The sequence below is a fragment of the Primulina huaijiensis genome, chromosome 17 (genome assembly GCF_012295235.1).
Source record: "Primulina huaijiensis isolate GDHJ02 chromosome 17, ASM1229523v2, whole genome shotgun sequence".
Taxonomy (NCBI): Eukaryota; Viridiplantae; Streptophyta; class Magnoliopsida; order Lamiales; family Gesneriaceae; genus Primulina; species Primulina huaijiensis.
In genome coordinates, this window is record NC_133322.1 from 1,578,647 (window position 1) to 1,592,101 (window position 13,455).

Below are 13,455 nucleotides of genomic sequence, written 5' to 3' on the forward strand. Positions count from 1 at the left end.
AACCTATAAACCTCCCATCTCTCCAACTTCTCGCCATCCCCTCCGGCGGAGCCACCACCTCTCCATGACGGCAGACATCACCCGGAAGTTCCCATCAACCGTGCTCTTTATTCTCACCCTCCTCCTGATACTAACCACGTCGACTATCCATGGAGATGGAGACCATGATCATGTCTATATCAGAGGAAACCAGCTGACGAGTCGGGCTTGCGAAGAAATCTATGTTGTCGGAGAAGGAGAAACGTTGCACACCATCAGTGACAAGTGCGGCGACCCTTTCATCTTGGAGCGGAACCCTCAAATCCATGATCCCGACGACGTTTTCCCGGGGCTTGTAATCAAGATCACTCGGTTTTCCAGGTCCAGGAAGCTGTAATATTATTGTAGGTTCGTTTTCTTTGCATATGACTATGGGGATTTTAAATCAGTCGCCTGCAAAGAATTGTTGCTCGGTTTCTTAATTCTGGTCTTTCTAAATCGTGTTTGATTCATGAAAAGTCTCCTTATCTAATTTTTCTCTTCTTCTTTTTTTCAGACAAGTGCTCAAATTTTACATGCTTTTTGGATTTCTTGAAAATTTTAAAACGGTCATTAGTCTATAAATAAAATTAAACTCCCTCGTTAGATACATAAGTGGTCGGAAACTGAGTTTTGGGCCGTTACTCTTTTTTAACAACCATAATTTGGTCATTTATAGTGTTTTCTTGTGGTAGCTTGATCTCGGACGATTAGGAAATTAATTTTAAAATCAGAAATATTTAAATATGCGACCTGATTCAAGAAAAAATATATATACAAAAGTTGTGAAAATTTAAACATTTTTTGAATATGGCGATTTTTCATATTAATTATTGCAACGCAGCTAGTTTTTCTTGCTTAATTCATGAAAGTCATTGGAATTCACCCATGCCCAGCCAGCCTGTTTGACAGCCGCTCAATTTCACATCATCATATGAAGTATTAAAATCAATTGTATAAATCACACAAACATCTTGTTTGTAAAGTGAGAGAAGTATTGTAATGACCGATCTCATGAAAAGCTCTCGTACGTCGAGTTGTTGACGTTTTGCCGTTTGATGAGGTTGATTAGGTGAGTCGTAAAAAAAACACCATATCTTAAAAGTATGATATTGTTTCTGCTGGGATATAACTGACAGTAAGAAAATAATAAGACTAATCTCGTAGAGATATGAGACAACACTAACAGTAAGACACGTCCATCCTCGGAGTAGATTTAACAACTTGATCCGTCTGCATCTAAGTAGATGCACCCTTTCATGTCCACCAGTCGCTTAATATGTGACTATGTGCTTCCACAAATACAATAAAACAAATTTACATCTTGACTAAACAATTATAATTTTTAGCCAACTCTAAATGCTTGATTGTAACAACTTCAATATGGTCAATATTATTATTAATGGAAATAAATATGTTACCTCGTAGCTGTCGAAATTCTGGCACGCCATGGTTACAAATTTCTTAAAATTTGGCCAAGTTTGGTTTTTATGTACATTCTTAAGCCAGACTAGTCATTATACGTATTTTTGTCTGCACCAATAGTATGCTCGTGGTGTCCTAAATCTTTTAATTTAATATTTGGCATATATATATTTTACAAGCCAATTTCAAATAATATTATATTATTTTTAAAAAATATTATGTATTTAAAATATCTCTATAAAAGCATTCCTTTTAGTTTTCATCACTCTCAAAAAACATATTATCATTTCATGAAATATACTATATTTAAAAATTTTAACATTTAAAAAAAACCTGAACACATTAATTATGACATGAAATATACGATAAAAATATCTTATTCAGAATGTAAAAGGGAAAAAAAAAATTTTATATTCTCCAATATATAAAAACACGTTTTTTGAAATTTCACTATGAAAAGATTGGCAACAAAATGAAACACTATTTCCTTCTTTTGAAATATAAACTATACATAGGATATAAATATTAAGAAAATTTAAATATAAATTATAAATTAAGAAAGTTTTAATTTTTAATTTTTAATTTTTTATAAACACAATTTGGGGTGAAGGAGACTCCAACCAACCATATCTCCTACATATAGAAGAAACCATGGCATCGAACCAATAGCTTTTGACGAAATAAATTTTTTTAAAAAATATTTTAGTGATAAGTCTATTTTGAGTCGCGAATATGTTAGATCCGATCCGTATTTAGAGTGAAAAGTAATATTTTTTGACATAAAAAATAATATTTTTTCATGTTTGAGTCGAATAGGATATCTTTTTATAATATTAACTCGCGAGACAATCTCATGTAAGTGTTTATGTTTAAGAAAAGAAAAAAGATCTCACCAAGAAACCAATAAGAGACTAGAATCGAAGAAATCATAAATTCTTAAAACTTATTAAATAATAATATTATTTAAACGACTCGATTTACATAGAGTAAATTGAACCTTGTTTGAATTATAATTAAAAATGAAGCAATTCACAATGTTTGATATCATAAATATAAAATAATTAAATTTATCATGGCTGTACTGCTAATTTATTTTTTTTACCATAAAAATAAAGAGAATGAACTTTGCTTAAAATTATTACCAAATAAGAACCAGAATTAAAATGATTAGACTAGAAATTGAAGGTTTCAAAAAAAGAAAGAACTAGAATTGAAATTTCCAATTTTAGAAACAGAGTATGAAGTACGAATAGTAAGCATCCATTTATTTTTTAATTTTTATTTTTGTAATGAATTTGACTGAACGAACGCTTGATGACAAGAACACAATGACATGCACAACTATGAAGTTTCTTCGAGACTACTGAACAATATAACGCTGAGAATCTAAGAACAAAGAACAGGAACACAAGAATTACGTGGTTCGATCAATACGATCTACATCCACAGAAGAAGGAAGAACAATATTATTTGATTGAAATCCAATTACAAGGATTTAAAATACAACTCGAATAACCCTTCAAGATCACGAATGATTCACTCTTGTATGTCAACTTTTGGTTTATAAGTGTATACACTCTTGAATCAAACTAAAGCTCTCTAGCCTCGTCTCCAGAACTCTTCATGTTGATCTTGATGCAGGTTATCTTCTTGTTGCTCAACTGTGTATCTTTCTTGTTTCAACTAACTCAACCGAATCCCTTTTATTTTCTATTTCTTCTGTTTTCTTGACTCTTGCCAACCAACTTCTGTTAAGTCCACACACTGGTCCATATAGCCGTGATTCATGACTCACATTAAGTCATGCATTGACATGTAAAAGATTGACCAACACATCTGAATTACATTTTTCATATAAGAAGAGAAGCCATCTATTTTGGTTAGCAAACTTGTAAAGTGGTCTACTCGATATTTGATCAACATTTTGCCGAACGAACCTGTTACACAAAGTTTTTCAATTCAATTTATTTTAAGTTTAGATTTTTTAGCTTCCAGCAAACATGTAAAGTGGTCTAGTCGATATTTGATTAATATTTTCTTGGACGAATATATTACACAAATTTGTACTATGGAATTTATCTTAAGTTTAGACTGATTTTATAATATATTAAATTAACTCAAGAGTTTGCTAAACTTTAGTATATAGCCTATGCAAACATACGACGTCACCGACGAGTAATAATATCTGCATATCACGTCACTGATTTCTTACAAGTTCGTCGTATAAATACGCGCACACATATCAACAATGAAAACCCACTAATGGATTCGATTATTGCACTGTCGTCTCGCCTGGGTCTCATTCAATACCTTAAAAGATTCAGAGTCAACTGCAATTAGGCGGTGTCTAGGGTTGCAAATTGCAATTGTATTGGCATAAAATCCTGTGGGACAGAGCTTAAATTGCTTGTTCTTCGTGGAGATTAACTTTTTGTTCAAATGGATTCTTACAAGAGATGGGTTAGGAGGAACAGAGATTACGTGCATTCCTTGGAGTCATTAGCTAATGTAAGCCTGCTGAACTTTGTTGTTTTGTTTTATTGCTGAACTTGCCCTCTTGTTCATCAACCACCCGAGTATCTTTGTTTGTGTACTTGTTTTTCTTTGGAATACGTGTGAAATCATTGAAGTTTGAGGGGCCGCAAACACGCTGGATACCCCTTATGAGCATATGATGATTGGTTAATGCATAAATTGTTTTTCTGAAGATTTTTATGCAGGGAGCGTTTGTGCTTCTGCGGTCACTGTGAAAGTCCTGATGTTTCTGAAGTTAATAATGATTTAACGAATAATTTATATGATCAGATGAATTTCTCGGTGGATATATGAGTAGCTGCCTGCCTGGCCACTATTGCATTTCTTGTTTAAGTGGTACTATGACAATTTGAAGCTAAATCAGTCATTTATTTAAGTTTGACTTACAGCTATGACCTTTATGAGAAGATGTGGATAACTTCGCGAGAAGTAATCACAGATACCATTTGAACTCAATCCTTTTGACGACTTGTGCTCATGCATGGATTTCTTCATCTATGTTGCATCTCAGGACTGAAGTCTCTTTCCATGGCTTTTTCGGTTTTTTGCAGTATATTTATGCAATTAGTAATGTATTGAGTATTCTGATCAGGGCTTTGGATTTGATTGCATCTATGCAGTTTATTCTCTTATCTGGAATGTATTCGACCACGTCCTTTCTATTTTTATTCATATAATTTATTTCAATTGGAAATGTTAAATTTAGTTCATCTGTTGAAGATTGTTGGAAATTCACTCTCTTGGGCTTGTTTGAATGGTATTTCAGGGATTAACCTGGCTTCTTCCTGAGAGGTTTTCGGATTCGGAAATTGGACCAGAAGCAGGTTTTGTAAAATTTTGGTAACAGTAGCTTCTCGCCGCCACTCCATGATGTGTTTTTATGCATTCAATTTTATTATTTTTTCAGCCCTTCAAAAATTAGTTTAAAGTTTACAACTTTTCATAATAATTCATCTTTCAATTTCAGGATATTCTATAGCCTCAGTGTTTTGAATTCAGTATATACACTTCATTACAATATAAAATTGTTTAAAAAGTATTTGGGGTAGCAATGTGCTTCTGTAAATATTTGATAGCATGATCCCCATATATCCTGGTTTGTTTTATTGTGTGGCACACCTATCGAGTAAATTCGCATATCATCACTATCATCATTAATTTATTTGCAATTCTTATTCCCATATGCCATTTGACTTTATTCTCATACTTCCATCATAAAAAATCCAAAATTTTATAGTTAGTCTATTTGCAGCAGGTGACAATTGAGTTCTCGATTTCATAATTGATATGTTTTGGTTGATAATGTTTTCTACTGCACATTTACAATGTTGTGCACTCTAGTAGTTTGAGGGTAACTTTGGCCATTGGTTTAATCTCAATCAGCCACAGTGATATATGTAATTATAATATTTTTTAAAAAAAACTCTAACCTTATTGCCTAAAACTATTTTTTATAATTTTAGCTTATGTATGGATTAGGTGTTGATGTTTTCTGTCACATCTTTTACAATTTTTCCTGCAGTGACATCAATTCTGGGCATGATTACTGCTCTCAATGAACATATAATCGATACCACCCCAGCGCAGACTCGTACGGGGGGTGGAGAGCCTTTATCTTTCCCATTTTCATTATGCATAACTTTGCTCAAGGACTTGGAAACTCTTGTTGAAGTTGTGGCGCAACAATTATATGGCGAAGAAAATAAATGGAATTTCATTGCCATAACTGAAGCTACCAAGTAAGCGCCTCATATTTTGTTGCTCTTTCTTCTAGATAACATTTATGACTGTTGATAGACTGTTCTTGACTAATCACTTAAATTACAGGGTATTGCTTAGATTGGCTGTGTTGCAAAAGAGTGGATATAAAATGCTTTTGCATGGTGGGGAGAGTACAAATGATGGTAGGGACACTGATGATTTTGATGCCCGCAGAAATGAGTTTGCATCCAATCCTGGCCAGCGCGGGGTTTCTGGTGTTTTAAGCAATAATCATGGACAGGACCCATTTAATCTTGAAGGGAGGGCTTTGTTTGCATTAAATAGATTCGGCGAAAATGCCCGTACGGTTACTGGCCCGTCGTGGTTGCACAGGGTTCAGCACCAGGAGGCGACGATGGAGCCTCCGAGTAATTTTTCTCCCTACACCCCTTGTTGCTGTTGGCTTACATTTTGCTACTTTTAAGCTAAATTGTGTTTTTATTTCATCCCAGCGACCGTGTCAGAGACACCAACTCTCTACACCTTGTCCAAGAAGGGTACTCCTGGGGGTTTATTTTTTATGGGAGAAGTACTGTTTATCTTAAGACCTCTCATTTATGTTTTGTTAATAAGAAAGTATGGGGCACGGACATGGCTTCCTTGGCTTGCTTCATTGGTAGTGGACCTCATCGGAAATGGAAGTAGTTCATTGGTCTCAGTTTTGTGGCACAATAGCAATGTTTTTCATCTTTCCAACCTTGAAAAACATGAGGTTAGATTTTCAATTTTGTTGATGTGTTTTGTCTTTCTTTTTTCTCTGGTATCTAGTTTCTTTATCTCTGTTATGTGTATAATCGACCTTACTTGTGGCACTTTCTCAGAACTACAGTGTTTGGAAAAGTTTTTTGTGTTTTTCTTTTTCTTATCAATCTGAATGGAAGAGTGAAGACAGAATATGCGACTTCCAGCACACTAGTGAGATTCTTTGGTTAATAAATTTATAGAAAGTTGTATTTTCGTCCTCTCTTTAGCATTCAAGAAACATATCTGGCTGTCCCTTCTAATATTTACTGGTTTCACGTTTCTTTCCAATATGTTTTGATGTCACATTGACGCTGTGGAGCAACGTGTAAGTTTCATGGCTCTCCAAATTGATTGACTAGTCTTTCTTCAGCAAAAAAAGGAAATTTGACTGACTAGTCTTTTGGATTTGAGTCTTCTATTTACAGAGTAGCAAGATTTATATTAAATTGAGATGAAATGTAATGTGATTCTCCAATGTTGTGAATGCTCCCGAGTGGCTAGAGGTGATATGTACTTCACCTCTGTAATAAAAAAGGGCTAAATTTTTTATTTCTGAAAATGGGTGCAGTTGAAAAGACGGAAGCTGCTATGGGCGCTTTATCTCATGAGAGATCCTTTTTTCACAAAATATACCAGGTAACACCGCAACCTGCAGAATATTTCTTCGTATTTTCCTATTCCCTCGTTTCATCCACCTCCAAAAATTACATTAATGCTCTTTAAATCCTTCAGCCAAAGACTCGCTGGCACTCAAAAGCTACTAGAACCGGTTCCCATCATTGGCCCTCTTACTGGTATGCTCAGCTCTTTGATTACAGTTTCTGCAAGTCGATAATACTCGATTTTTATTATAAAAAATTGCTTTGATATTTCCTTAACATGCAGAGAAACTTGTTGAACTTCTTGTCGGAGCCCAGACACGATACACTTACATGTCTGGATCATGAGATCAAGTTTTGGCCGGAGTTCTTTTCATTTTGATGGTGTAAGTTTTCCTGAAATTCTGTCCATTAATATATGAGCTGGTTATAATAAGCCTAGGTTATAGTGTCTCATACATATGGCTATCAATATTCGTCATAAATAGTGTATTCGAGCAATGTCTGAACTCTTTGCGCTGTATCAAATTGTTGGTTTCTTGGGGATTGCGTCGTTCTTCTGTTATTACATCTGCACACAGCGGAGATTGGAATACAAGAGAATCTGAAAGGAAGACAAGTAGACCTTCGTCCTATTTGCGACTAAAATGTTTGCTTTAACTTTCTGTCACTCACATTCAAATGTATGGGTGTACATTGAGGACAAATTTGGATATAGAAGTTCTCATTTTAAAAAATCATTTAATAAGTACAACTTTTTAAATGTTTTTATAAAAAAAAAAAATACTAGTGATTTTGACGTTTAGATAAATATTGAAAAATAGTAGCAGAATCCAAAAAAATTAAAGCTTTTAATAAATCACTCAAGTTTTTATGAAACTATATTTGTAACCAAAACACATCTTTTTTTTTTTTAAAGAAGCAGTTTTTTTCTAAAAAAATATATATTTTAGTTTATTGGTTTCTCCAATCAAATATATTCTAAAGATTTGCTAGTGTTTTTATGACCAATATGGGAAATGAATAGAAGCGGAAAAAACATTAGGGAAATCAAAATTTTAAATTTCAACATCAATTAAAATTAGAAAATTTTCAGATTGTTGGATGTGTTTCATAATTTTCTCTTTTCTTGGTGTTTCCAAAACATAATTTATATTATATCCCATCTTCTATTATTTTTTTTAATAAGACCGTTAAAAATTATTTTCTTTTATAACTTATGAGACTTTATTATTTAATTACTTAGTTTTATGACATTTTTATATGATGCAATTTTAAAAACACAAAATCCTCTAAATAATTGAGCTATAGAGGATGAAAATTCTATATAATCATTATTTTTCGAGAAATGATAAAACCAAAAGAAACATATTAAATACATAGATAGCAGTGTCGCAAATTGTATTGAATGAAATATGTTGGAAGCCTTTGCATGTGGAAAAATAATTGACTGAACAAACATTTATTTAAAATAAAAAGAGACGGAAACTTTGATATATCATAAGCGAGGAATTTACAAGGTGGGGATAGTTGCTATGTAATAATCTAGTCCAATCCGCATTTGGGGACATCAGTTAGGAACATAGGGCTCAAACAAAGTCACACACGGATTGGAGTCATACTGCATTATTTCTGCAGCTCGTTCGAACTCTTCTCGCAGGACTCTAATACTGTACTTGTCCACAACTCTACCAAGATCATGGGATACCTCGAATGGATCCTCGATACATATCAGGTGGCGGTCATTACCGACCCTTCTAGTCCAGTCTTTAGCTCTCTTGCTGCAAGGGAAAAAAAAAAACAAAACATGATCAGTTGTTTTCCCAAGCTTCAAGCCAAGTTAATGCATCCTCGTTTTTTTCTCTCCAATGACACGGAGAGCGAGTAAAGTTTCACCCCATGACGTTAGGAGACTGGCCAGATCCGATATCCTTTATTTATCACACATTGAACCGACACTTGACATGGTGAGACAATTACCCCAAGATGTTGCCAAGCAATCAATTCTGTTAGTAAATAACCTCTTTTTAACTAAATGGAGCACGTGTAGGTCTAGAAAGTGTTTCTCACCTCAGAGTGCATCCCATGCGAATTGATATAACATCATTTGCATAATCATGGCAATACGCCCAGTAAAAGAAAAAAGCCCACACCAACTGAGCAATACTTTCTCCATTCTGGTCCCCGAAATTCGAAAGCTTTTCCACTTTATCAAAGTAAGCATATTCAACATTGTTTACAGTGGCAGAATAAGTAACATCCATCGCCTGTCAAATTGGAAAAGCTCATGAGAGTTAAGTAAAAAATTCACGTTATGTGCAAGCAATCATCAACAAATAATATGCGCAAGCATCCATAGCCTGTCAAATTGGAACAGCTCATGAGTTGTGTAGAAAAGTCGGGGCATATCTGCAAGCCAAAAGATATGCCATTCACACCTCACGACCAGAATGGGGCCATTCTGTCCAAATCATATGAGAGAGAGGAAAATGGAAAATGCGGATATGTAGTAGCTGGACAAGTATTAGTGATAAAATGATAATCTAGAAATTTTCAGATTGCTCCTGCATATACTCAAGTGTTAATAAATATTATGGACTTTCTTAACAAAATATTAAACATCATGAAAATTCGAATTATACAGATAATCATATACAAATGAATATCAGAAATTCACAGACATGAAAAGAAACAAAACATGTTTGAAGGTACAGAGGCCGAAAACGGGAGTCAAAAATTCAATTTCAAGTATAATCACACCTGCAAGCATGGGAGAATGGCAGGCCTTCGCTGTTGTAAGAAATGAATGCACATCAACACATACCTGGTAATATATACATACACAAGGAATTAGTCAAACACCAAAGGGAGGCATAGGTAGAAAATGAAGAATATTGAGGTAGTCAAAGATGGCTTACGCATAACTCGACAACGTTCCTTGGTATGTTTCATTGACAGCACGTGATTTAGCCCAATGTTTCACAATGAAAGCCAGCTGTCGGAGTCTACCATCTATGTGAGCATAATCTCGAAGCAGCTTCGTGTTAACAACTGCCAGAACGTTGTTCACACAAATGTCACATGAAATACCAGTGTCTGGATCCATCAGCTTAACTATAGGGACTCTAGCACGGGTAAGTGCCTGTATATAACACACAGATCGCAAAACTAAGACACTTATCCAAGGATAAGACCTACATTTACGAGAACATGACATCCATAACAACAAAATCTAAGTAAAATAGATGGGGGAGATTATTGACCTGTACATTCTGAAAATTGTCAGACTTCAAAATATCAGCCAATTTTAACAAGATCTCACATTTGTCAGCATTCTCATCTTCCATTGCAAGGCAAATATCAAGATCGCTTTTTGAAAATCCAAATGAGTTGGCACATGATCCATAAAGATATAATCGAGCCTCAGGCCATTCCTTAATAACAAGGTTCTCCAATACTGTCAACAATTGTTTTTGTTTGACCTTTTCTTCCTCAGATGGGATTAAAGATTCATAACGAACTATAAATGGCACATTCAGCCTGTTTATGTCACTTCGACATGGTGTCAGCCTTTTCTGATTTCTCATTCTCTGACCCATAATCCACTGTCCTCTCTTGTCAGATCTATAATCCTGATCATAGAGAGAAAAAGCGAGTTGGCAAGAAAGGAAAGTTTGAGCATCTTGGATAGTTCCTCGTATACAAATATGATATTTGAAAGCTCGCTCTAGAAAACATATAGCAGAAACTTATTTCCATGGCCTCATATAGTAATGTAAAGGTTGGGGTGTCTGACCAGAATAAATATTAAACACCAACCAAAGAAATAACTGGCAATAATTAAAACGTCATGGTATAACAAAATTTGATGAGAAAGAAATATGTTTGCTTGTGTTCAGTCATTAACACTAGAAACAACATTCAAAGAAAAGAAAGACAACCGTTGATATCCGTGCACACTCAAAATATAAGCACAACAAAATAAACATTACCTTGTCACGGACAAAAGTTGCTTTATCACTCTTCTCATCAGACTCATCCCCGAGTCCCAGAGAACTTACAAGCTGATCCTCTAAATCATCCATCTCACTCCCCCTCTGATCCTTACTCATGTTAACCGACCCACTGTTCCTCGATTCTTCCTGATCATCTTCATGAAGCCCCATCATTGACCCCTCGATATCAGAAACTGAAACAGAGTGAAAATTGCTACCCGCCGGCAATCCGGGGGAATCAAGTTGATTGCTACATTTATCAGTCCCGCTAAAACCACCCAAACTACCCTTACCCTTGACCCCATTATGGTTTAAAGTCCTCCTATTTCCATACTCCCCGTTTCTCGGATCCTGCATCTTACTTGAAAATCCTTGCGGCTGTGGCGCCATGGCCCTATAGTTTCCATTATAACTTTGCTTCCCCCGGTTATTACCATTAACTCTTCTTTCGTTCTCGAAAGCCCTCCGTCCATTAGAATTTCCACGTGTCATTCCATTGACTTCGGCTGAATTTCCAATAAAATTATTTGATCTTCTATCCATCCCAAAACCCTCCATAAGATACGAGTTTCCAAGTTTTCCCCTTTGACCAAAGCTTTCATTCATAGCATCCCCTCCTAAACTGGCACCATTGCGTAGCATATGGTGATTTACCGATCCAAAAATTAAATTTTGCTCTGGTTGATAAGCTGGGGTAGGTTTCGAATTGCCAGCAGTAAACCCTGATTTTCTCATATCCTCACCGTGCGATGAACGATTCAACTGTACACCGTATTGATCCGTAGAGTGATTGTGTCTCCGAGGTGGAGATATAAAATCAGGGTTTAAAACAGTGTTTGCGTTAGGGTTTTGTGGGAAGAAATTGTGTGGAGCGAAAGGTGGTGGTGGATTGTTACCCCATGGACGATAAGGTAAATCTCCACCCTTGGATTGATACGGCAGCTGAGGCATGGCAAAATCCGGTATCGTAGAACCCACCGACGCGACAGCCGGGTCAAGCGAGAAGGCTTGTGAGGACTGCGGAAACACGTGAATTGGCGGGCGAGAATTCGATGGCTTGCGGAGGAGTTGGAGGAGAAACTCGCCGCCATTCACGGGCTGAGCCGGCGGCGCATCGCCTCCGTTCATGATGGTGAAAGAGTCGTCTTTGGGTTTAGGATGCAATCGTCAGCGTAGATTTAAATTTAATATCTTTATTATTGCGTTGGCAGACTATTTATAATTAAAATCCCAATTGCAATTGAATTGGGATTCTTTCTTAAAATTAACTAATAATCGTTAAACTTACTGATCCTAAATTTCATCTTAATTAATTGAAAATTTATTATTTAAAATTAGACATTATCAAAATTGTTTTTTAAATGGTTTATTCTCCATAATAATATAATCGCATTAGTATCAGAATTCCACAATAATATTTTTGTTATATTTATATTTCAGTTTATTATTTTATTATATTTTTTTATGGATTTTTTGAATCTCGCTTAAATAAAATGATAAAAAATTATTATTTTTGGTTCTTTAAAAGATGATGTATAAGAATTCACATATCTCAATAACAAAAAAAAAAAAAATGATTTATATATTTTTTGATATATATATATTCTTAGTTTTTTCTTTAAGCAAAACTAAAATAATTCGTCATTTATAAATAATAAGACAAAAATTTGTGTGAGACGGTCTCACGGGTCATATTTTGTGATACGGATCTCTTATTTGAGTCATCCATGGAAAAATATTATTTTTTATGCTAAGAGTATTACTTTTTATTGTGAATATCGGTAAGGGTGATCTGTCTCACATATAAAGATTCGTGAGACCGTCTCACAAGAGATTTACTCAAAAAATAATGTTTATTGATCCTTGTATGCATGCAAAAATGTTTTAATATTCTAAGGTATTGTTTGGTTCAAGTACTTGTAAGTACTAATATAAATAGTCCTATCATATCACTTGTTTTGTACAAGTATTATTTATCTCGATCAATCAAATTATTAATTATTTATTTCACATCAATCAAATTCGTAATAATTTATCTCACATCAATCAAATCAATAATATAAAATTAAGATATTACTCTTAATAAATAATATTATTAATATTCTATTAATATTTTCAACAATGACAAAATGATAATATCATATTATCTCAAATTTAATCAATCAAATCAATTAAATCAAACACTATATTAACTATCATTTTCTATTTATTTTATTATTACAAAATATTACTTATCTTCATACTATATATCTCATACCATGAACCAAACGGTACATAAATATCTTTAATTTTTGTACAAAGTGTAATTAATTTTAATGTTTTAAGGTGCATTGAATTTTGGAATCCTCACAATATGGATTTATTTTTTAAAAAAAAAC

At 34.3% G+C, this 13,455-nt stretch overlaps 2 protein-coding genes across 4 annotated transcripts; one reads left to right on the forward strand and one right to left on the reverse strand.

Moving 5' to 3' along the window:
* Positions 1–3,591: 3,591 nt before the first annotated feature.
* Positions 3,592–7,785, forward strand: LOC140963417 (peroxisome biogenesis protein 16-like). 3 transcript variants are annotated; one of them, XM_073422734.1, is made up of 9 exons: positions 3,592–3,951; positions 4,368–4,618; positions 4,745–4,802; positions 5,501–5,717; positions 5,806–6,107; positions 6,192–6,451; positions 7,052–7,119; positions 7,216–7,277; positions 7,369–7,785. In XM_073422734.1, the coding sequence occupies exons 4-9, from the start codon at positions 5,518–5,520 to the stop codon at positions 7,428–7,430; spliced, it is 954 nt and encodes a 317-aa protein (XP_073278835.1). In that variant the 5' UTR covers positions 3,592–3,951; positions 4,368–4,618; positions 4,745–4,802; positions 5,501–5,517; the 3' UTR covers positions 7,431–7,785. The 3 variants fall into 3 exon arrangements, with proteins under 3 accessions (XP_073278835.1, XP_073278834.1, XP_073278836.1); XM_073422733.1 differs by lacking the exon at positions 4,368–4,618; XM_073422735.1 differs by lacking the exon at positions 4,368–4,618 and having other exon boundaries at positions 3,886–3,951; positions 4,745–4,818.
* A 614-nt stretch (positions 7,786–8,399) lies between these two features.
* LOC140962889 (UTP:RNA uridylyltransferase 1-like) lies at positions 8,400–12,274 on the reverse strand. Its single transcript, XM_073421960.1, has 6 exons — positions 11,075–12,274; positions 10,346–10,714; positions 10,001–10,224; positions 9,843–9,906; positions 9,153–9,349; positions 8,400–8,863 (listed from the first exon to the last, which is right to left on the reverse strand). The coding sequence occupies exons 1-6, from the start codon at positions 12,203–12,205 to the stop codon at positions 8,653–8,655; spliced, it is 2,196 nt and encodes a 731-aa protein (XP_073278061.1). The 5' UTR covers positions 12,206–12,274; the 3' UTR covers positions 8,400–8,652.
* Positions 12,275–13,455: the final 1,181 nt, after the last annotated feature.